Genomic DNA, 23,159 nt, shown 5'->3' with positions numbered 1-23,159 from the left:
AGATGGCAAAAGGTTGTTGATAACGATGGTGAATATATTGTTGATTAGAAATAAAATTTGTCAAAAATGTTGTCGTGTGAATTTAACTTAAGAAAACGACATTACTTTTCGGTTCCCCTAATACATAGTTAAATTTACGATATAGCAATGTGTGGATTATTCCATAGTGTTCTTCATAGTCTATTATAAAAATAAATATATATACGGATACCTAGAGGGAATGGAATCAGGCGTTACTTCGCGGAAGTCCATCCTAAGTAAGAAAAGGACCAATATTTAGCCACTTCCGCACATGCAGCGGTAGTCGTGCAATGAAATGCACCACCCGCCAGCCCGCCGACAAATGCGTATGCGGCAAACAATGCGAATCACACAACCGCCACCACCAAATCACTCAACACGTGCTTCACCCCTCCACGGGGCATCTTCAGGAGCCATGTTACATCGATTAGTGTTAGAGTTGACTCTGTGTTTGGCTTACTTATGAAAAGGTTAATTTTGTAGGACTATGTTAAAGTATAATTAAATGCAAAAGGGGAAAGTTTCTTCAAACATAAATGGTCTTAAGGATACGAAAGTTTAATGATTTATGTTTTATCTCGTGCAACAGGACAGCCACCCCGCGATAGCGGACATTCACTGGGCAGTTGCGTTGGCGCATTCACTTGGTCGCGCCGAACTACAGGCCATGTTGCCTCTGCTCGTCAAGAACGTGCAATGTGCACCTGTCCTGGTATGTACTATTTATTTATTTATAACATTCAACTATATACAATGCGATTAAAATAAGAATAGGACCGGCCTAGCGCCATGTTGTGACGTCACAACGGGAACTTGGTATAGTGTGCAAAAAAAACCAATGTTAAAAAATAATACCAGTGACTAAAGTCACTCGCTCGGTTACCTTCGAAGCAGTTTCCAAATGCTTAATGAAACTTCCAAATACATCACGCGATATATGAATATTGCCATGTGGCCCTGGTACAATTCTTGCTTGTTTTAACTGGTCCAACAACATAATGGCACGTTTTTTCTCTTCCTCGAAGTACTTATCAACATTGCTGATAATCTCTCGAGCTCGCCGATGTAAAACACTACCTCTTTTGCTCATTGTAGAACAAATTAAACAATCAACAAAAACAATTATTATTATTTTTTTATTTTATATATTTTATGCTGACCGTACTTATATGAGTGAAGTTAGCCGAGAGCCCGTCCTATTCTTATTTTAATCGCATTGTATAATCAAATTTCTAGATCAGTGGACTTCTTTTTTAAAAATAAACGTTTTCTTAAGTTATACAAATAAATAAGTGTGCCCTTTTGGATGTGAAAAGCGTTTTTCCGCAAGTCGATTTTGTGACTCTATTTGTGAGTCTAATGTAAAACTAGTGAGTAGTGATTTCCCGGAACCTAAGTTCGAACTGCCCAAACCCCTGCGAAACTTTCTTGCAATGTGCAAAAATTATAATGAAGAAGGTTATAGAAATAAATGAAAATTAAAGTCAAAAATCGGCAAAGAAATAAACATGTATTTAGAAATAACTTTGACATAGAATAACACATTCACAAATTATTATTGTAATTGTGTGTAAATAAATGCTTTAAAGAAATATAATATTATAAGAAATGTGGAGTAAGATAGAAGACGATACATAGAAAGTATGTTAATAGTTGGATATCCATTGCTTTTTTCACATGTAATAATAATGTAATGAACCAAATTAAAAACGTAATGTACTTTTAAGTGATTATTTTGTATACAGTCGGACGTGTTGCGGCGCTGTTGTGTGGCGGCTGCGGGCTGCTCCCGTTCCAGGCCTCCGCCCCCGCGGCCCCCCACTCCTCTGCGGCCACTACTGGAGGCTGCACTGAGGGCATATGCCTCAACCACGCACGCCCGCCTTGCGCACATCTCACCGAGACACTATGCGGACTTTGTAGATTTCCTAGGTATGTCCACATATAGTTTCACACATCTTTAAATATGTGTAAATGTTTATCAGGCAGGCTCCTATTTATCTCTTTTTGTTTCCTTTCTCTCTCTCCTTTTCCATCTCTATATCTCTCCCCACATACTTTTAAGTATGAGTGTATAATGTACGGAAAGATTCTACCTTGATATAGGTATTTCTTGCAAGTCACTAACATAACTCGAAGGAATGCTCGTCTAAAGTTGCCACTTTGAACGTGTCACACCAGACGTGCAACCAACTGTCGTTGAGATTTAAAATTTCTTTAGTGGTTACTACGAACTGGTGGACGCCTGTAACACCCCCACTAGATGGACCGATAGTATTGTCAATGTCGCGGGATGTCGCAGAACGTAGACAGCTCAAGTCTGCTCTTCGTGGCGATCTTTGCGCAAAAACTTTTTTAGATTTGTATAGCCTCTAAGGATCGACGACATAATACAGGATATAAAATCGTTATATATTCAACGATATACCTAATGACTAAATTGGTATAATAAAGGAAATTCATAAAAAAAATCTTTATCTAACTCTAGCTACCACCCGCCCACTTTGCGAAACCAATGAACCTCCCCTCCCTTCCTAAACGCCCTTTGCGGATGGATTTTCCTATATTCCGTTCTTATCTGACATAACACAACGAAAGAAATATTTCTACCGAATATTTCTTATTCTGAAATATCTGGTTCGCAATCTCCCGCCCGTATCACGAACTTTATTTTTTATAATTGTGTCATACCATAGAAAAACAGACGAAATAAATTTGTGTATGCGTTCTTGCTACGATAACAGTTTAAAAGAGAGAGAGAAAAATAGAGGTTATAAAATAGGCCAGAACTTGATTACGATCTTTGTTTTGGAGGAAATATGTCCTATAATAATAATGGATTACAAAGTATTTGCTTAAAACAACTTTAATTTACGTAAGTAAAACGTCATAGGTATATTTATTTTCTAATAATTCTTAATAGTTTTTGCCATTTTTTATTAATTGTGATGTCGTCGTCGGCAGGTAAGGCACGCGACACATTCGCGCTGGCGCACGACGGACCCCATCAGTTCGCTGCACTCCTCCAGGAGATCAAACTCAAGTACAAGGGCAAGAAGAAACTAATGTTCCTCGTTAAAGAGAGATTTGGCTGAAACATTATTCACTTGCGTTCATCTCTTTTGGAATTATGTGCAATAGCTCCGAAATTCCGTTTTTGTTTTATGTTTTTGTTGACTTCGTGCAATAGGTGATGTATATAACTGTTTGACGCCGGTTAACAACGGTGTATTACCTCGAAGGAGTTTGCGCCCGAAAGTATTATTTTTTATTTAAACCGCAAACATGGCGCGTCGACATTTGTAAGTAGGCAACATTGTAATGATCTCAATGATTCCATTGTGTATATAATCCTAGGCTATGTAAATATAGACTAGTTTAATCTTAGGTCCTAGTTATGTAACTATTAGGTTTACTTTATTCAGGCTAAGCAAGTTCTGCCTGCAACTACATGTAAAAACAATATGCTCGTCGGCCTTCACGGTAGATGGCGTTGGTTATATCATTTTCTTAGATTAAAGCTTTAGTGAATAGGTTTAGTGATTATTTAGAACGCCAATCGTATAGCGTCCAATAGCAGTGGAATCGAACACGGTTAAAAACGACACAACACCAAAGAAGTAAATATAAGTAATATCAAAAGCATTACGCAATGCCATCTTTCTTTCAGTATTGTCGAGTATTCAATATCTGTAGTTCTTTTCTATGAATTAAGTTTAGCTTTTTATAAAATCATTATCCGCCATCTTCGAAAAAAAAAACTTAACGTCACTATGTACACTTTTGACGTTTCAATTGTGGTGCGCATTTTTTTTTTCGTTTAATCAATTAATTATCATCTTCTACGTTAGTATAGAATAAAATTTTAAACAAGAAGTGCATTTATAATGATAGAAATGTTTAATATTTAAATATAAATGTGACATTTTGGATAGTGTTCAGAAATATAGAACGAATTGAAAAAAGTATAGTTTAGTTATTAAGATATTAAAGAATTTTGTACATTTCCGGTGTGAAATAATTCCCAAAACGTTATTTTGTCATCGCATGCTAATACTTGCCTTTATTTCAGTGATGTATATTTCAATATTCCGTGTTTATACGGCCAAAAAACCACCTATTTATTTTTTCATCCCAATGTTATTTAAAATTATTTTGTAAATAGAAAGTGTATGGAAAGACTTAACCGCGTCTCATTATGTTATTAATGTAACAATGGAATAATAATGAATGGATTAGAGCATTTTGCTTTTGTACGTAAATTGGCAACATTGTTATGCTATTTTCAGACTGAGTACTTTACAAAATATAACATCAGTTATCTAACTTAGTGTGTAATGTTATTGGTACAATACATTCTAGTGTAATATTCGAAAATTAAAGAAAAATGATTTTTATCATACAACAATACCTGGCCTGAATCAAAATAACATCTTATTAATTTTAATATTAGAAGATTCAAGAACTGTTCAAGATAAATAATTTTGTAGCTTTAGTCGGTCGATTTACATTTGTTTAATTACGAACGCGTTTCGAATATATTTTTTTATTGTCTCTTGTTTTCTAAAATTATTAAACCACAAATACAATTTCGCATATTTTTTAATTAGCAAATATAACGGTATAGCAAAGGTAATATTTAATTCGAAGATACTATGTATCATTTAAGCGCTATTGACAAATAGGTAAGGATTATTTTGAACGGAATTAACTCTGCTCTGTGATGGAAACAATTTTAGAAGACAAGAGTGAAATACTGACTTGCCAAAACGAAACTCCAAGCAAATAACTATTTGACCTCAAGTGCCTTCAGGCAAGTCACCAGCTGTCGGACCGACTGCGTTACGTTTTCAGTTCCCTCGTACTGTTCGCGCCGCGAATCTTTTGTATTTGTGTTTTACGTAAAACGTGGACACCCTTCAGTGCTGACTAAGAAGGTGATAATAATTTCAATATAAATGATTGAATATTTTATGTGTTTTATTTTTTCCCGACTATCATTCTTTACTCATAATTAAATGGTAATACTGCATTTTAACAATAAAAACTGTTTCGAAAAACATACATGAAGAAATTTATCGACCAGGCAAAGCATTTGACCTTTGTCTTGTGTGATGTTAAGTGATGTGTTCCACGATGTTACATACTTGCCTAGAAGAAACGCTTGCACTCTTGATTCGAAAATACCTTATTCAAAATAGGATAGTTAAGATCTCTTTTAAAACAGGTACGGATTTGTGATACTACTATACAATAAAATGGAAGATCTCCAACGCTGGACAAGTAAGACTCATTGTATATATCACTCACCAAACAGTTCGATCAGAAGTTGTCGCGGGGGCTATCGAACTTAGTTGCTGCAAAGAGTTATGCGCTGGCACAATTTCCCTCAGTAATTCACATGGCGATTTATATCCATTTGTATAGATTACGACTTAAAAGAACTGCGTCTTGGAGGATAGTCTCTTGTGCATACAGTAAATACTTCCCCGATTCTAAAAAAATAAAATAAAATTAGAATCTACTAGCTAAAGTAACGCAAATGGCCCATTAAGATCGCCTCTCAGATAATAACTTTAACATGTTCCAGCCATTGTTAAAAGTATATTGTAACCTCTTCCGCAGTTTCAGCCATAATTCAAAAATTGAAAAATGGGTTAGGAAATTTAAAAAAATATTATTGTGTATGTAAACACTGTTGATGAAATGTCAAAGTCGCTTAGTTTTGACGTATTGGAAGCCGGTAAATGTTTACTGTTATCATATTTATTGTTATTAAAGATATTATTAAAGAATAAGATTATTATTAAAGAGGTTTATTGAATAAGAGGCGTGAACTATAGGTCAATGTCATTATCATCTGTTCTGGACAATCTACAGCTGGACAAAGATATTTTAAGGGAACGGCTGTACATACTGCTATTTCTGTATCAAAAATTTATAATTACAGGTAAAAATGATAATCATGAACTTCGAGTAAAATTTCTTTTATCATTAAGTCTGACTCTGATCAGTTTTCATGTTGATACATAATAAACAACTATAAATGATATTAAGTACAGCTTACTCAATAATTCTATCAATTATTAATGTAATCACAGAAATTCATTATTAATGTCACTAATGTATCACTCACAATCAATTATTAATGTAATCACAGAACATATAATGAATGCCACTTGTAATAAAATTTTAAAGAAGTTTTATAACCATTGTTTTATAATGTTACAGAAATTAATTTTAATTAAATTATGGTAAAAAATTGGATATCATCACCCTTCGGAATAAATGTTCTAAAATTACTATTTCAAAAGAATATGAAGAATGGTGTAGATGGTTTTGCAGATGTAAGTTATATACAAAGTTTATATACCAATAATAAGTTGCTTTTGTTCTGAAAGCAACTCATTATTGGTTACATTGGTGTTTAAATTGTTTAACTTCAAAACTCTGTTCCTTCATTTGTTTTTTTTTTTTTTTTTGGTGTCAATGGTCAATTATTATATTATTTCTGCATATAGTTGAAAAAATTCCAGTTATTCATGTAACATGAATTTTTGATAATAACCTTTTCATTATCACAAAATCATATTATTTTATTTATATTAGTAATAGTTGATTTATTTATTTACAGTTTCAGAATAGCCCAAATTGATAGAAAAAAATATCAAACTACTCCTATAATGATAACCCACAAATTACATGGCTATTTGGTACATAAATATACCCTGACACTCCTTAATACACTAGCTGACGCAAATAATGCCTAAGTTTTACTATCATTTAAAAATCTTTAACACCATCACATCCCAATTATTTACAAAATGATACATTTTACATGTTTTTGGTCAAGAAACTTAAAATTATTGCCTGATCATTAGGAATTATCACACAAGCAGATATTGTACACATGGCAATTGTGCAAAAGATTTTCTAATTTTGAGGAGCTTAGAGAGTGTATAACAAACTTATCTTTATTTCTAGTGCTACTTGTACATCGTCTTTTTTTTCTTATATTTATTTTTATTCTTATGCACATAGGTAAGATTGTAATTTTTATATTGATTACATTTCATAATATAAAGTAATATACATAATGACACTGATTTCTGCAGAACTGAAAGTTTCATAATTACAAATAATTTATTTGTATAGATGAGCGAATTATTAAAAAAAATTACTGTCAACAATATTTTATTTCTATTGGGAACAAATAAAAAAGAGGGTTATAACTTAGAGAAGAACTCTAATTTGAAATGTCGAACAATAGTATATGAAAATCGTGGAGAGGCAGCGGTTGCTCTAAAGAAATGGGTAAATATCTGTATTTATAAATGGTTTTAGTAAAAAAGTGTTTATATAAAATACATAAAATCAGTTTATATTAGCTGTATTGTTTTTTTTTTCACACTCATTTAGGCTGATTTATATGGATGACTTAAAAACATTTTTAGAAGACTGCCAGAAGAGCCCAATTTGATACAAACAAGAATAATATTGAGCTTCCCAATAATGGCATTGGCCACAACACATTTCTCACAGCTGAGCATTGACTTCAGACATTTTAATCAGAGCGATTCTATCTCTGCAATTTGTTTGTTATAATTACATTAGATGAACATAAAGCGTAATATCAGGATGATATTGTGTGCTTATTCAGCAGTAATGGAACTCCATCTCCACGGCACTCTCTCTACCTAAAGGAAAAAACGCTATTGATCAGGTTTAGAGGAAAGCCACATGGTCATTGTTTGGCATTTTTATAATATCCGCTTGTATTGTAACTCTCAAAGAAATTGTCTTAAAGGGCAAGGCGGGCTGTGTCGCGGCAGGTTAGAGCCAGCTGTGCTCATTCACCGTTTCATTTGTTGGGTATAGTCAATGCTTGTACAGAAGTAGTTAAAGCTAGGAGGGTTACAAATGCATCTGATATAAGAAGAGCGTATTACTATGCAAATTTTTCACACATTTATAGGACACTTGCAACTTTTTTTATTAGATTATATGGTTCAGCAACATCACATGAGGGTGTATTTTAAAACCAGTACAGTTACCCTCAAGGGTTAAGAACAGTTGAGATGCTGTAAAAACATTAAATTGAATATGTTAAGCATTTATCTCGTCCAGTGAACAATTTTTTAATCTTTGATGCTATGCAAGTTAGTTTTTTTATTTAAATTTTTCAGGTAAAACAGTATGGAGGTTTTGATCAATTCAACCCAGATAAGTACATTCTCCCTTGTGCCAAAGCATTGTTGACCAATATTTGTATGTATAAGGTTATTATTTTTACAATGGTGCAACATTCTGAACATATGTTATATAAGAACTTTTATAAGAGCCACTTTTCAGGGCACTTGGCAAAATTCTAGTACTCAAGTGAAAGTGCATAATTCTTTTAGTTACACTGAAGACATTAAGTATGAAGTAAGGGTAAGTTTTAAAATTAATGACTGCGTTATAATAAAACATTGTTATTTAGATCTTAATCATTGTCTTTAACTCATCAGCGTAGCCTTGTAGTTTTGGTAGTAGTCTGGGGTGCGGGCCCTAAACTCCCACTAAAGTCTCTGAGGTGGACGATGCCTTGAATCATGAATAACACATAACCTGGATAGTATATCATCCACAATGGCACAGTGAGTGATTGGGTATAACTGACATCCTGGAGTCTCTTACTTTGCGCAGAAAGATGTTGAGACTATTGATGAGATATTAATGTGTAAGAGTTTCACATAACCCAGTTCTACCCCCCAGAAGCAGTGTATGTATATTATCACAGAACAGCCCCCCCCCCCCTCTAATTAAAAAAGTTTTATATCAGATTCAGCTGGTAATTGAATATTTTTCAAAAAAAATGAAATCGAATCTAAAATTTTTGAAAAATATTCGATTCTTTATGAGAACTAAACGATAAATTGCAACTATTAGGCCTTCGCTCGTAAGTTTTTGTCTCAAACTAGCAGTTAAACATTGCTGTAAATTTTTATACACAAACTATTATATGTATGTATGTAAATAATAGTCCACGTATTATTTGTATGTATGTTAACGTATATATTATTATAATTGGATGAAGCACGGCGCGTGACATGTAGTTCGAAATGATCCCGAATATAGTTCGTCCTTATGGCAACAGGAGCGCTGTTGCAACTCATGTAATGAGCTTAACAAAAACCAATTGTTGGGGCAAAAATGGATAGGTATTGAGGTCCACCATTCCTGGGCTGATGATCGCTGTATACAGCGTGTAACATGACCATCTTTAATACGATAATATTAATTATAACTCTTTTCTTAACATAAGCGTTGAATTTTTTCGCGGATAAATTTAAAAAAGCTTATAGGTCCTCGAGATGCCAACGAACGATGCCGATGTGGGGCTGGTGATCATCGTGCCGAACGAGACCGACGTGCTGGATCAGCTCGTCACCAAGCTGCACCGGGACGGCCTGTCCTCCGCCATAAGCAGCATACAGCCGTCGTTCACTGCGACATGCAAGCAAACTTTACCTACATTCGCATTTAACTCTGCAATAGCCATGAGGGTACATTTTTTAAAAATTTGTATTTGGGGTTATATTCTTGTTAGCTAATTATAGATTTATTGCTTTTATGTCACGTAGTGCAAGCAAATTCAATGAAATTTGAACAGCAGTTTGGCGATGAGGCGCAATATTTTAAATTATTTTTTCAAATTTATCACTTCACTATACTCGGTCTTCATTTAGGTTTTATTTAGTTTTGATTTTAACCATTATTTGTTTGTATCCTTACCTATCTTAACACGTTCTCTGCCAACGCGGTCAGTGCTGACCGACAGTGAAGGCTTAAGGCCTATTAAAGATCGTAAATCTGTTTTAATTTTACTAAGCTGTTTTGCTAATATGCTTTTATCTTTTACTCGAATGTTACTTGGTTTTACGTCAGGCAACATTGATTGAAACAAAAATATGTTTCATGATAGGTTACATTAATTCAACGTTAAGGTAAGTAATTGTTCCGCTGCTTTGCAAGAAATTAGTTCCAACTCTTTATTTCGATACCGCATTTCCAGGATGATGACCATAAGAGATTATCAATATCGCAATATGGAGAAGTGAAAGTTGATCAAGGCGGTGTTGACATAAAAGTTTTAACATGTAAGTAACATTTATGTCCAAGATAAGCAAGGGAAGGTCGAGGGTTCCTTGGGACGCCTAAGCTCGTTCAAACCGTTTTTCGTGTTTATCTTTAATTTTCAGGTTTACCGATCGGCAATGAAAACGTCACTGATTATGAAACTGCGGTGATTTCAAACAAATGTTTCAATTTCGCAATTGTGTGCAAGGACGTACCGCTTTTCACTGGACAAGTTCTTCCTTAGGTGGCGCAGTAATTTTTCCGAAAATGGCAAAATTCTATCTAACAGTATGTCAGATTTTTACTACAGTTTTTTAGTTACCGTGAAACCTTTACAATCCTGGGGATATGTAATTTTCTAAATAATTTTCTCATACGATCTCTATTACGAAATAAGTAATAATAAATAGTTACCTTCTAGAGTAATTCTATTTACCCTTTGGCATGTAAGCATGGGCCGTTTTTAAAATCACCTGAAATTTCATATTTCGAAACTCATCATTCTCATGTCATCAAACGAAGTTACCCATTCTGTGTTTCTTGGTAGCTTTTCTCTCAAGTCTGTGCGCGTTTAGGATCCTGTTTGTTTTAAATTAAAGGGGGAGCTTTATAGGGGGAGTTCAATATTATTCCAGTTTCTATCAAATTAAGCTCTTCTCAACACTCTTTCAGGAGTCTTAAGCAATGTATTTTGGTGACTTCAGAATGCGATGAAATAAATATTACAGATTGATTGATTATAGGTATAAAGCTTTTAAACGAGTGAAATGTTTAGCTGATTTGTCTTTAAAACCTTTACACTTATTTATACTCACTCTGTACAAATCACTAAGTCTGAAATATGCTACATTACTTTACTTTTTCCATTGGAATTCGACAAGCCAATAACGTCTAGCTGTACGTTTTCCCTTGTTATATTATCATTGCGTTGTTTATTATTTCTGAAACCATTCATTCTTTCACAGGGTGTACCATACATTAATTGACAGATCTTTAAATCTTTTACACTTATAATGAATTACCCTGTATAAATGCCTGTGTCAAGACTCCCGAGCCCTTTGAGTTGAGTAAACAGATCTATGCTAAATATCTTTAGCTCTCTACTCCCATAGCTCAGTTGAAGATGTCAATGCAATGGGCATAATGGACAATAGCATCATTTGAGCCGTAGGAACTCCAGAGATTTCCAATAGGATCAGTTTAAAGTCGCATCAAGTGGCTGGATGTCCTGCTGCGCTTGCCAGATCATAGTCTTCTCTCCGAAAGCTTATGGCCATATAGCAGGGGTGACCAACTTGCGGCTCGCGAGCCACATGCGGCTCATGGTTATTTGTAACTCGTGATTTTACATCGTTATATTATAATTATATTTCGTTTCGTAAATTGTTTTTTTTTTAAATAACTGTAATATTAAATTTCAATGAATGTACTTTGCGTAAAAAAATAATACCTTTTTAAAACATTATTTGCGGCTTGTCAAAAATTTCAAATTTCGAAAATTAGCTCGTAGTATCAAGGCTGTTGGCTACCCATGTCATATAGCCTATGTTTTTAAAATAAATTGATTGTTTATTATTTATTTTTAGATTAATATCGTTAGATATGTCTCCTAACGGCTGAAAATAATATATTTTTTATAAATAAAAACTGTTGGTATTAAATAGTTGTTTTAATTTCCACGTTAAACGACGTCATTTTTGTGTATGTATCTACGTGTATTCTTGAAAATTACTTTGGTAAGTTAAATCCTTGTCTATAGCTCTCCTGGAGATCTCGGCTGGTTCCTGGTCCTCCACAGGCGCGTCCCTGAGCTGATGGTCCATCACATTTTTGTTGTTCTCTGCTGACTCAGCGTTTAGTTCGTCGTATCCAATTACCAAAGGCGGCAAGACTATGAGACCAGCGCTCCTTTCTTTAGCTACAATCTAAAATTGAATGTAAAATATACGACAGTTTTCTGTACCCCTATATAAAGTCTAGAATTTATACATATAAATTTAACCTTTAAAATCTTTGTGGTGCACTCCTTGAGTACCCCTGCTGGGGATGTCTGGGGAGAATATGCCGAAACAGAGAAACAACCTGTACCTGAAGTCCTCATTAGTCAACGCTACGGTACAGAGCAGGTCCAAAGACGCTCACCATCCACGAGGTTCAAGGGCTAAAGAGCGAGACGGTCATCGTTGTTCACCGAAAAACAATATCCATGTTGCAATGGTAGCAATGTCACGTCACACGAACTCCTACCTGTATTACACAGATAAGATTCAAGATGCGATTGCAGGATTCCTCGATGGCGAATAGTTTTGAAGTCCCTGTGGCTATCTGGTTTAAGTTCTGCGTAGCCTGCTCACTCCCACTTTTACTTACCAATTTATCGTATAAATATATAATTTTACAAATAAAATTATACTTACCGACGCGATGTATGTAAGCAAGACGATGGCCGTCAACATTTTGAGATTTGAAACGATATCTTCTAGTACAATTTTATTGTTTAATATAATATATTGCAAGCAATAAAAACACATTCAAAGTAATGGAATAACACGACAGGTTTGCGTTAAGACTTGTGTTTATTTTGTTACAGTAACTTGTATTTTTATAAAGGCTTGGTGGAAAAAAAATTAAATACTTATATTAGTGCGATCACTTAATTAAAAAAATAATCTAATGTCTTTGTATTGTACATTTTTTTCACATTGTCAATATGTTTTTACATCTCTTGTCTTATAATTCCTTCCTAATTTTGCCATAATGTATAATGCACCTCATTCAGACTGTGGAAGTGTTAGGTCTCACAATAGACTTTTAGTAATAGCTAGAAAATTCTGCTGGAATGATGAGTTGATTTTAAAGAGGCGATCATAGCTAGTCTACGTGTGCCACGTTTTAAATTAGTTTTCGTGTTTCTTCTTCACCTTTTCAGCAGATGGACGCCCTTTGCAAGGCATTGGTCTGTCCCAAAGTTCACCACGATGACCTGTCTTGCGCTGGCCATATCCTGCGACCTCCCGCGACTTTAACTATATAGTTGGTCCAACTGGCCCTATCCACGGATTTGCGACCGTCTAAATTCGTGGCAGGTTTTATAAGCAGTTGTAGCTGCCACACTCTTGCGCACCCTTATTGCTCAGCTTCTCACTTCTGGGTTGCTTTACGTTACTGGTTCTAGTCCGCCAAACAAGACCAAACTCCTCTGTTACACCCATACAGTCCGCAGCCGAGGTATTAGCCTCAGATTTGACCTGAAACTCTTCATTGTCTTGGTTTGCACCAGAGGTAGTGGTGGGCGCGTGTAAAGGCAGACCCGCCGTCGAAGCAGTCCAATCCAATTTAGACAATTCAGCCGTATTTACCCATAAGAGAAAATCGTGTGAGAAAAATTGTAAATAATTATAAAACGCTGTCGTGCCTCGCATCTGGGAGAAGAAAGATCCGTATCAAATAGCGACAACCCTCTCCCAACTGTCTGCGTTTAGTAAAAGCGAAAAGAAATATTGTAAAAAAAAAACACTTGCGATACAAATTAGAATTAATAAAAAAAAACTTGACTGTCCGCCTGGCCCGTGTTGGGCGCTGGCTTGACAGATAGAACTTTTTTGTTCTGTTTATTAGACCTGTTGTCCATGGTTGTGTATATAAAAACCGAACCGTCACTATTTTTCAAATAGCCTTTGCAGATTCCTCGAGTTTGAAGTGGCAGGACTAGCCTAGGACTATTATTTAATGTACCAAAACTCGAGGGCTCCTGCGGAAGCCTCGGCCTGGGCCGGAATATACTACTATTTCACCGGATTGGGAGGCCGCTGAACTTCTTACATAGCTTTAGTGGATGCTTCATAGAATAACCAGGATCAAGAGCTCCCATGAGGAGACCTCGGCTTGGATTGTCACTCGTCGACAATACTCACTTAGCGTTTCGATACAAAGGCGCCCGAGAGGCTGACTCGACTGGCCTTGACTTGGTCAGTTGCTATTGTCTGGCTAATAAAGCGTTAGCGCACAAATAGTGGCGCAAAAAATTCCACCAAAAATGATTAATATTGTTGTTTGATATAACAAATAAAAAGAACAAAATATATTAAACAGTTTGTAGGACGCGAAGTTTAAATATAAAAATCTGTGATGCGATTGTTTAAGAGACAGATGTGGTTGTTACAGCGGTAAGGTAAGCGGCACTGGGTACCCTCGATTGCTAGTCCGTCTTGGCCCTGGATACCGCGAACATTGCAGTGAAGTTTAAACGCATAACACACTAGTTTGTGTTTTTTGTTAAAAATAGATCACGACATACACGAAAAACAGATTATCGTTCGTTTTGTTTTATTCGCCAAAATCCAACGTCCGGAGTCTACGACTTTCATTTCGCTTAGAATAGATAACCTCTCGACATTTATCTTCTGGGTGTACCAGAAGATAAATGCCTTCCGCACTTCGATATTAAATGTCCAAAAAAATGCAAAATTTTGATATGTATTTATTTTAAGTGTATGTGCTATATAAATATGTATATGTCTATGTTTATTTATATATGTTTGTATATACGTACACGTTAACTATCCGTTATTTATACCTCTACTGTTTCCATACTATGGTTGTCTGGAAGAAATTACCTCATGTGAAGATCGCCCATTGTACTGTTTTCTTTACTATTATACAGCTATGCATATATTTTATAGCGTGTAAAATAACTAATATTAACTAAATAGCAAATTGTTCTCACCAATTTAAACAAAATACTTTTAAGATGAACAAAAACATTTATTCAAAGTCTAGACTTCGTCTGGGTCGAATTGCGTATCTGTCTGGACGGCGGTTTCCAAAGCTGGTGCCGAAGTTTGCGTCTCCTCCTGTTGGACCCCGGCTTCGCGTAGCAAGGTCATCAGCTCGGCTAAGCTACTCGACAACTGTCAAATTATAAACAAATATATTCAAATGTTTCTATTGGATTAATTTTACTTCTTAGCTGGTAGCCAATAGAGTAATATAAGCAGTGGTAGCCTAGCGGATATTTATAACTTATAAACTAGAGATTTCCTGAGATGTTTTTAAAGAAACTAGTATTAAGTATGAAACACGTGTTTCATTCCTCCACAGGGCATCTTCAGGAACACAGACTCTGTGTTTGGCACTAATCGGTGTAACTTAACTCCTGATGATGCCCCGTGGAGGGGTGAAACACGTGTTGAGTAATTTGGCGGTGGCGGTTATGTGATTCGCATTGTTTGCCGCATACGCATTTATCAGCGGCCTGGCGGGCGGTGCATTTCATTGCACGACTACCACTGCATGTGCGGAAGTGGCTAAATATTGGTCCTTTTCTTACTTAGGATGGACTTCCGCGAGGTAACGCCTGATTCCATTAAATATTTAAGAAACTAGTATTCTAATGTTCCTTTGCAATACATTTTCTATAACATACTATTTGTGTCATAATTCAAAATCTTATATGAATTATAGTGAGAGTAAAAATAAACTCCTAACGTTTTAATTTCGTCTTCAAAAAGTTAACAAATCCTTCTTAGGTTTAAATGTATGTTATATATAAAGTTCCTTAACTTATTTTAGGTTTTCCTCTTTTTAGTATTAAAACTATAATTAGAAGTATATTATTAAATAGATCCTGTCATAGCATTCAAGTTTTTACTTAATGGAAATGTGTAAAACTTACTTTGTTAACTCATTTACACATTGATTATAATAGTGATAATGTGTATATTAAAAATTGTTAAATTTCATTTAAAAAAAACCTTATCAACATATCAGCGTTCCGAGCTAGTAGTGGCGTACTACTTATAATGTTCAAATAATCGACGATTCAAAAGCGCAAGTAAATACGCTGGGATAAAGATATATTGAATATTGTCAGTTATTTAAAAAAAAAGGTTATCAAAATAATATAAGAAGGCGTAAACAATTTCAAAATAATTACTTATAGGCAATACAAAAAAAATCATAACATAATATATTATTTTCAATTAATTTATGAATGGAATTGTTTTAAAATTACGTGTCATAGATGTTTTCAACTAAGTTTCCAGGATTTTCCTCTATCTGGCTGACGTTGATTTTTGGGACACACGTACAGAAATTTTTATTTCAAATCACAACCGTTGTTATATGATCATCGTTATATCAAAATGATACAGTTGGATATTTTTTAAAGTTATTACCCGTGCATCAGATGTATCCTCCTCTTGTAGAAGCCGTGAGGCGTTTCTGGCTTCCTCCAGTGCTTCCAGGAGTCTGCCAGCTCTCGCGTGTCTGGCAGCGAGGTTGAGTCTTAGGAGAGGGTCGAGCGGTGAAAGGATGACAGCTTTCGCGTATGCTGCATCAGCTCTGGTGTCTCCGAGACGTTCTAATGCTATTGCCAGAAGGAGCACCTGGACATAAAAAATGTCTAGTTGCACACTGTATTAAGAAATTGACAATTCATATCAATTTATTATTTCTTTTATAGTTCAAGCGACATTTTTCTAATATTCTTTATATATAAATTAAAGGTTTACTTTGTCTTCTTTTTAGTAACAAACATGGTCAGTTCATTCAATTCTCTGTTGATGTTAGATATCCATCGACAAAATTTTACAAAAACTTGAATAAGTTATATTAACTCCTTGTGTTTTAGCCATAAAAATATACTTCTTAAAAGCATGTGTGACCTGTCCTTGGATTATTGAGTCTTTTCTCATACGTTAATTCAATATCACCGCTGTACATAAAACAGACAATATTTTTTCAAGAATTAGTCTTTTAATTCGTAACATGTTACGAAATGAGTAAAATAATTAAAGCGATGAGTGTATTGCATTTGGTGTTAATTAATGTATATACTATTCTATCCAAAAGTCGAAAATATTTCAGATATCAACAATTTTTTTTGATGAAAACTTCATTATAAGGAAAAAACAAATATCGAAAAATATTTGTCTGTTAATAAAAAATGTAATAATTTGCGTATTGTTAAATAATTGCGAAATATTAATGGAATTATTTAAAACAAAAAAATAACAAAAACTTTACTTGCTTTAAAAATCATGGATTAACAAAGAAAGCGTTTAATTCAATTGTTTGCGTGATCATAAAAAATATATAAAAAAATGTGCACAAACCAAAAAATAATTCCCCGTTTTAACAGATTTCTCAAAAGGTTAAATATTTTCAAAATCTTATTCAAAAATCCCCAAACTAAATTACATGTTCTAAAAAGCAGTTGTTTTTTTTTGGTCAACATAAATAACTTTTAGTTCTTAATGAATTAACTTCTGTCCATCGTTTTGAACGACATTCGTATTTTTTTCTTCTTTTCGATTCAAATGCCATCTAAGGAGCCGTGAGAATGAAATAAAAATTAAACAAATCTTACATCTATTGATAATTAATTTCAACCATGCTTAAACTGACGGCCTGAGACTCTGCAAGGAGGTTAGATGTCACCAAAATATTATAAACCGATCAAATGAAATTTCGCAGACACGTGGCTAGAAAATCATCACGTGGTTACCAACCCATCTTATTGTAAATCTGTCGGGAAAGCAGTCAAAGTTCTATGACTGTCAGAGTTTACCGTGTATGGTTGGCGGGGCTGCAAGGCAGCGGCGCAGGCCAGGCGGCAGAAGGCGGAGGCCGGGCGCCTGCAAGCGAGCAGCGCCAGCGCCAGGTTGTGGGAGGCTCGCGCGCTCAACGGAGCGGCCACTGCCGCCCGCTGCAGGCACGTCAGGGCCTACACAATACAATTTTACCTGAGATATTGTCATTGTAATTATAATTTAACACTGTTAATAGACTTATTTAAAAGTTGTGCTTTTTTTAAATATAAACAGTAATACAAGATATATCATTGTTAACTGAAAATGTTTATATACTTAAGATGCCATAAATAAAGAGTATCGTGTATATGAAGGTGCTTCTGGAAAATACATGACGATACTTTTTAAAATTCATTAAAATTACAACTAATGACAACCAGTATTTAAGGCAATACTAACTTTTAAGGGATTTCTGTCCCGATATTTTAAATATTAGCTTTTATAAGTTCTTTTCTTTAAGTTTACGGACCCTTTACCTCCATGAACTCAGTTCCGATGAAGCTGTAAAAGCCCCCGGGCTAGCACTATTAACTCCAACCGAAACCAAGCAAGTTCTTTGCAGTTTCATAATGATGTATTTAATTTAAGACTAAATATACTTGGATAATAGATATATTATGAAAAACTTTTTTTGAAAAAATCACAATTTACAATGTGTATTGAAACTGCGTATTTAACAGTTTGGTTTGAACTTCGCGCCTTTTACAGTTCAAACGCTGCCACGGTAAGTATTTATCAGTAAAAAAAATATTTATTTATCTCACGTTTAATCAATAAATAAAGTATTGGTCCCGTAATATGATACATTCGTTTAAATTCCTATCGGAATACGACAGGTTGATAATTTCTGGCAATAAACTCTAACAGCACTACTAGTGTAAAATAAAACTGAACGAATATTCCTTTGAATGCGACGCGTAAAACATTGGACTATTGCTGCTGACTAGGTTCTTGAGTGGTAGGCGGACCAACAAAATAGTTAAAGTAGCGGAACGTCGCTGGAAGCGGACAGTGCAAGACCGGTCATCATGACGATCTTTGAGGGATTCCTATGCCTTGAGGTGATACTAACGAAAGCGTTAAAACAATTATATTGACTTCCCATGAGGCGTTAAACCATTCAGTTTAATTTAGACGGGTCGTAAAGATCCTTAAAAACAGTATTGTATTTAAACTAACGGCAATATATTTCTTTTTGGCAAGCAAAGCGAGGCCAAGGTTAGAATGCGCTGCGACGCAGCTGGGGTGGGCGGTGAGCGCGACCCTAAGCCTCGCCAGCGCCGCATCCACATCCTTGTGCTGCAGCATCATGGCTGCAATCGCAAGTGCCGCGGCGTGTTGACCAGGTTGATGAGCCAGCGCAGCGCCCAGGAGTTGAAAGGCGCCACGAGGGTCACCCGCCCGAAGACGAAGCGCCCCCGCCGCTGCTAGCGTGTCAAAACTACAGGCGTTTGTTCTAGAAAACAAATACATTTATATTACAGTTCCCGCGAACTCATTTCAACGAAGCTGTAAAAACCCGCTGTCATGGATTTAAAACAGGTTAACTAAATTAAAAAAAAAAACGACTCGCAAGGCAATCAGCGTTGACTTCAATAGAACCATAGAGGATGCATTTACAGTTTGGTAAAAAGAAACAATAGCTGATTAACTACAAAAAGTATTCCACTTAAACAAGTATATTTGCAATATACATTAAAAAAGCGAATTAAAAAACTCCGTTTGAATGCTAGACATATCTTGTACAAAAAGTTGAATGCTTTCTACCCGGCACATTATTGCAGTCGTGCTATTCTTATTATGTATTGTCACCAAAATACAAGCATCGCTTTGTCTGTTTTTTTCTCAGCGCTTAACCAAATATCATAAAAAATTGAATTGCTTTACGTTGCTCCACATCCAAAAAAGTTAAACATTTAAGAAACACGTTTCATTGGCGTAGCGAGTTATTCCAATTTTAAAAAAAGATTGCTTAATTTTTATTACATTATCTACACACTATTACAGCCATTGGTTTAAGACAATAAATGTGAAAATAAAAAATTAGTCTAATTTTTCTGCTACGTGTAAACAATCGATAAAATTTCTTTACTAGTTTTTTTTTAATTTTGATGTATATATAAATAATATAAAATGTTAGATAATAGCGTTTATTTTGTTCCTTTTTTAAAAATGTCATGTATTAAAACATGTCAGGTGCGAACTATAAAGTCAATTTAAATGAAGTGAAGCTGCTTACCTATTATAGATGTAAAAAAATTGTACCCTTATTATTCAATGGGTAATTTTTTCGAACACAAAAAATAAAACTCATTTTAAATCAAAAATTATTTATAAAAATTTTAAACGTTTTAAAATAATATTAGTAGAAAATATGACATTACTTAAATTTGGAACCTAATATTCACAGCCCGGATAGCTCAGTCGGTAGAGCATTGGACTTTTAATCCAAGGGTCCAGGGTTCAAGTCCCTGTTCGGGCGGGAATCAACTTTTTACTTATATATTTAGACTAAACCAAATATTTACATGTCAATTAAAAAAACTTCGATGTTCACAAGATTAAGTTACCATACATATCATGTATAATTTTTTCATTATTATATTTCATAGTTTATGTTGTTAAAAACAAAAATATTTTTCATAATATCTTAGTTGTAATTCTTACGTCATCACACACAGGAAATGTGCGTGCCACACACACATGCTAATTTCATCATTTTGTTTTTTATGCTTAATGATCAATTGTTTTTAATTTTTTTGGCTTATTGTAACTATGATACACACTAACTTATTACAGTTAGAAACTATTTTCCTACCTGCTTTCATGTATATTTTTTACGTAATAAAGATTAACATTATAGTTCTTCCACGAAGTTGGAGGCCTCAAAGATATTTGGCAAACGTTTTAGTAGTTGCCACTTTAGTTATGAGCATGAACCCCTGTAACGCGCCCTGGTTTTGGATTATGATTCAAATTTGCTCGAGAGGTTAACATATCGGAAATCGTTTGGAAAAGATTGAAAGATTATGACAAGCTCGTAAGTGCTACTGACACCGCTATAACGCGCCTAAGGTATGCGCGCGGCGAGACGGGGGAAGTATCCACCGCTCCGTTCCGGTAGTCTAATCAACGCTCGCGATACCGTCGCACCTAGTCATTATCGACCTTTTTCATGTTACAAATCTATATCTCTTGTGAAAATCAGGAAGATATTAAACACAAGTATGTTTGGGTTATATATATATCTTTAATATATTAATATGCTCCATTCAATTAACATAGAAGATCGCAAGAAGTCGCCGGATGCTTCACAAGATCGATCTTGCAGTGGACGTCTATCGCCTGATATGATATTATCCAGCCATCTTTTCTTAACTCGCAAATGTAAAATTTGTTATGAAATTTTTTTAAAAAAATCTAAAAACATCTGGAACTCTCTAGAAATTTAGAAAGTTACGAATGGAAAATACGATGGACTTACGATAATGTTTGGTCGTATGCTTGCAGCGCAGCTTCCACCTGATCGCAGGCCAGGAGCAGACGAGCAAGAAGAGCTCCAGCTCTCTCCCTTCCACCCGCTTGGACCGCAGCTCGCGCCCATTCCACGCCACGTTCCACCTCTCCAAGATTCCAAGCGCATTCAGCTAAAACATTATTTCGAGCATTTTATGATTAGTTATTTGCTGCTATGTGCAATAAAATACTACTAGTGTATATCCACTAGGTCTAGCGTGTGTCTTAGTACACCAGAGTTTCTGTCCATTACATAGCGAATTATAATTCTAAATAAAAAGAAAGAAATTTATTCAAATAGACACTCATATAAATGTAAATGAAATCACTTGTTTGTAGCATTTTTTAAATTTATTTTGCTGAGTTATACCCTCTAAACTCTCAACAAAAAAATGTCAATTTTTTTCCAAAAAATTAAGCGATTTTAGGACAAATAGAGACGGTGCGTTTGAGGCACAAAACATCCTTTAAAATGTTTTGGGTTCATAATATTTCAACTTTTGACAAACAGACGCTTGGCCAATGTTATAGACAATCCCAAGACAAAACTTGAGAAAAAAAATTACCTGCCTTGCCCAGTGATGACACGAGGCAAAATTACACATTTCACGGAATTTTACATTACACATTACACTTCTACACTACGTACACTTTCATGTTTTAACTTATCCGTATATTACTTCAGCATGCAAGTTACAATTATCTTTTCATTTAGCCATTGCGACGAAGTTTTCACGACAATTCCAATTCAAATTATCTTTATTTATATAAGCATTTACAGGCGCCTTTTATTTTTCATTTATTTTAATAATAAAAACACTAAAGCAGCGCGTGATTGTAATGTTATGATGTCCCCCACTACTACTTATTCTAAAACTACCCACCATTTCTCACAACCACTTCCAACAGTATCCTCACTTCTAACACAACTACGTAATTTTACAAAACACGTAACAAAAAGCAAAATAAAATATGTGTATATTCGAAAAGTCGAATAGATTGTATCTTACCCAACCCACAGTAAATATCAGGATCCGGATGTTGTGTTAATTTATCAGCTTCCAGGTAAGCTTCAAAAGATAGCTGGAACCGACCTTGACGATATCTGGAACATGGGGTTGTACGATGAAGATAAGACATAGCAGCCAAGTTTGAGCAAAAGAGTTTCTATATTGTCTTAAAAGGTAACAGTTACTAATATTTAACTTACAAACACTTAGCTACTTGCTTGACTGGTTCCGGATCGTGAGAATACAATTTAATGCAGCTGTGAAATCGATCTAATGCTTCTTGTAAGCATCCGGCATCAGATAAAACTAAACCCTAAAATTTAACATGTTTTTATATTTCATTCCATTATTCACTTTATTTTGTCTAATATTACAAAAGAATAGACAAAGCACAAAATACTTTTACGAAATGTGCGTATATGTGAGTGTTAGCTGTTTTCTGCTGAAGTTCTTCTGATAAATCCAAGCATAAACCATGTTCACCTCTAACATATCGGGCGTGCAACAACCAGTTTCGGGAACTTTTGTATTCTGTAACGTATTTGATTCATTTATAATCTTTTTTAGTTCACCCTTATTATAAAAACATAAATTAAAATAAAAAAATAGCATCTGCAATTAGAAAATAATATCAATGATTTGTAATAAAATTAATATTTTTTACGAAGTATTATACCAGTTGATTTATCAGAAAAAGAATTTAAACCTTGTTGCATTTTGCTTTTAATTTTGTTTGCTTATATGGATCCCATAGTAACAAATTAGTAGATTATAAATAAAAGTATTTGAACCAAGACTTATACGTCTCAAGGTTGTTAGGGAAGGTGGCCTTTGCATAGACTATGCGTTGATACATATCAATTATAATTTTAATTTTTTTTAATTTATATTATAAATT

General features: G+C 34.7%; 3 protein-coding genes, 1 long non-coding RNA gene and 1 other non-coding gene across 5 annotated transcripts in view; 3 read left to right on the top strand and 2 right to left on the bottom strand.

Moving 5' to 3' along the window:
- Nucleotides 1–4,992, top strand: part of LOC137921395 (zinc finger SWIM domain-containing protein 4-like) — a 110,550-nt gene extending 105,558 nt beyond the window's left edge. The window contains exons 21-23 of the mRNA XM_068764135.1: nt 611–733; nt 1,767–1,953; nt 2,986–4,992. Coding sequence (XP_068620236.1) covers nt 611–733; nt 1,767–1,953; nt 2,986–3,116 — 441 coding nt within the window. The 3' untranslated portion in view covers nt 3,117–4,992. The remainder of the gene's footprint in view (nt 1–610; nt 734–1,766; nt 1,954–2,985) is intronic.
- A 3,234-nt stretch (nt 4,993–8,226) lies between these two features.
- Nucleotides 8,227–11,793, top strand: LOC137921529 (serpin B4-like). Its single transcript, XM_068764317.1, has 6 exons — nt 8,227–8,300; nt 8,374–8,454; nt 9,369–9,569; nt 10,079–10,163; nt 10,266–10,431; nt 11,109–11,793. The coding sequence occupies exons 1-5, from the start codon at nt 8,292–8,294 to the stop codon at nt 10,385–10,387; spliced, it is 498 nt and encodes a 165-aa protein (XP_068620418.1). The 5' UTR covers nt 8,227–8,291; the 3' UTR covers nt 10,388–10,431; nt 11,109–11,793.
- LOC137921530 (uncharacterized) lies at nt 11,794–12,700 on the bottom strand. The gene is made up of 2 exons (XR_011107482.1): nt 12,561–12,700; nt 11,794–12,068 (listed from the first exon to the last, which is right to left on the bottom strand). It is a non-coding gene; the product is annotated as an uncharacterized lncRNA (long non-coding RNA).
- Nucleotides 12,701–14,918: 2,218 nt separating this feature from the next.
- On the bottom strand, nt 14,919–22,977 carry BBS4 (Bardet-Biedl syndrome 4). Its single transcript, XM_068764531.1, has 9 exons — nt 22,938–22,977; nt 22,662–22,792; nt 22,462–22,574; nt 22,262–22,356; nt 21,220–21,382; nt 18,915–19,191; nt 17,714–17,869; nt 16,320–16,529; nt 14,919–15,053 (listed from the first exon to the last, which is right to left on the bottom strand). Exons 1-9 carry the CDS (start codon nt 22,975–22,977, stop codon nt 14,919–14,921), a joined length of 1,320 nt encoding a protein of 439 aa, XP_068620632.1.
- TRNAK-UUU (transfer RNA lysine (anticodon UUU)) lies at nt 20,145–20,217 on the top strand. The gene has a single exon. It is a non-coding gene; the product is annotated as a tRNA-Lys (tRNA).
- Nucleotides 22,978–23,159: the final 182 nt, after the last annotated feature.

This window comes from Battus philenor, unplaced genomic scaffold, assembly GCF_028537555.1.
Source record: "Battus philenor isolate CCGP_79_NKW_IND1 unplaced genomic scaffold, ilBatPhil1.0.hap1 SCAF_19, whole genome shotgun sequence".
NCBI lineage: Eukaryota > Metazoa > Arthropoda > Insecta > Lepidoptera > Papilionidae > Battus > Battus philenor.
The sequence above is the reverse complement of the archived record's forward strand: the minus strand, read 5'-3'. Positions and strand labels throughout refer to the sequence as shown.

What these genes read in the sequence shown, in the direction of transcription:
- LOC137921529 (XM_068764317.1), top strand. An exon ending in ACATTAAGTATGAAGTAAGG is followed by an intron (nt 8,455 to 9,368) that starts GTAAGTTTTAAA and finishes AAAAGCTTATAG; the next exon opens with GTCCTCGAGATGCCAACGAA. An exon ending in TGACATAAAAGTTTTAACAT is followed by an intron (nt 10,164 to 10,265) that starts GTAAGTAACATT and finishes TTTAATTTTCAG; the next exon opens with GTTTACCGATCGGCAATGAA.
- BBS4 (XM_068764531.1), bottom strand. Translation starts at nt 22,977, where the DNA reads ATGCAACAAGGTTTAAATTCTTTTTCTGATAAATCAACTG. An exon ending in TATACGCACATTTCGTAAAA is followed by an intron (nt 22,575 to 22,661) that starts GTATTTTGTGCT and finishes GTTAAATTTTAG; the next exon opens with GGTTTAGTTTTATCTGATGC. An exon ending in AGCCCCGCCAACCATACACG is followed by an intron (nt 16,530 to 17,713) that starts GTAAACTCTGAC and finishes TTTTATGTCCAG; the next exon opens with GTGCTCCTTCTGGCAATAGC.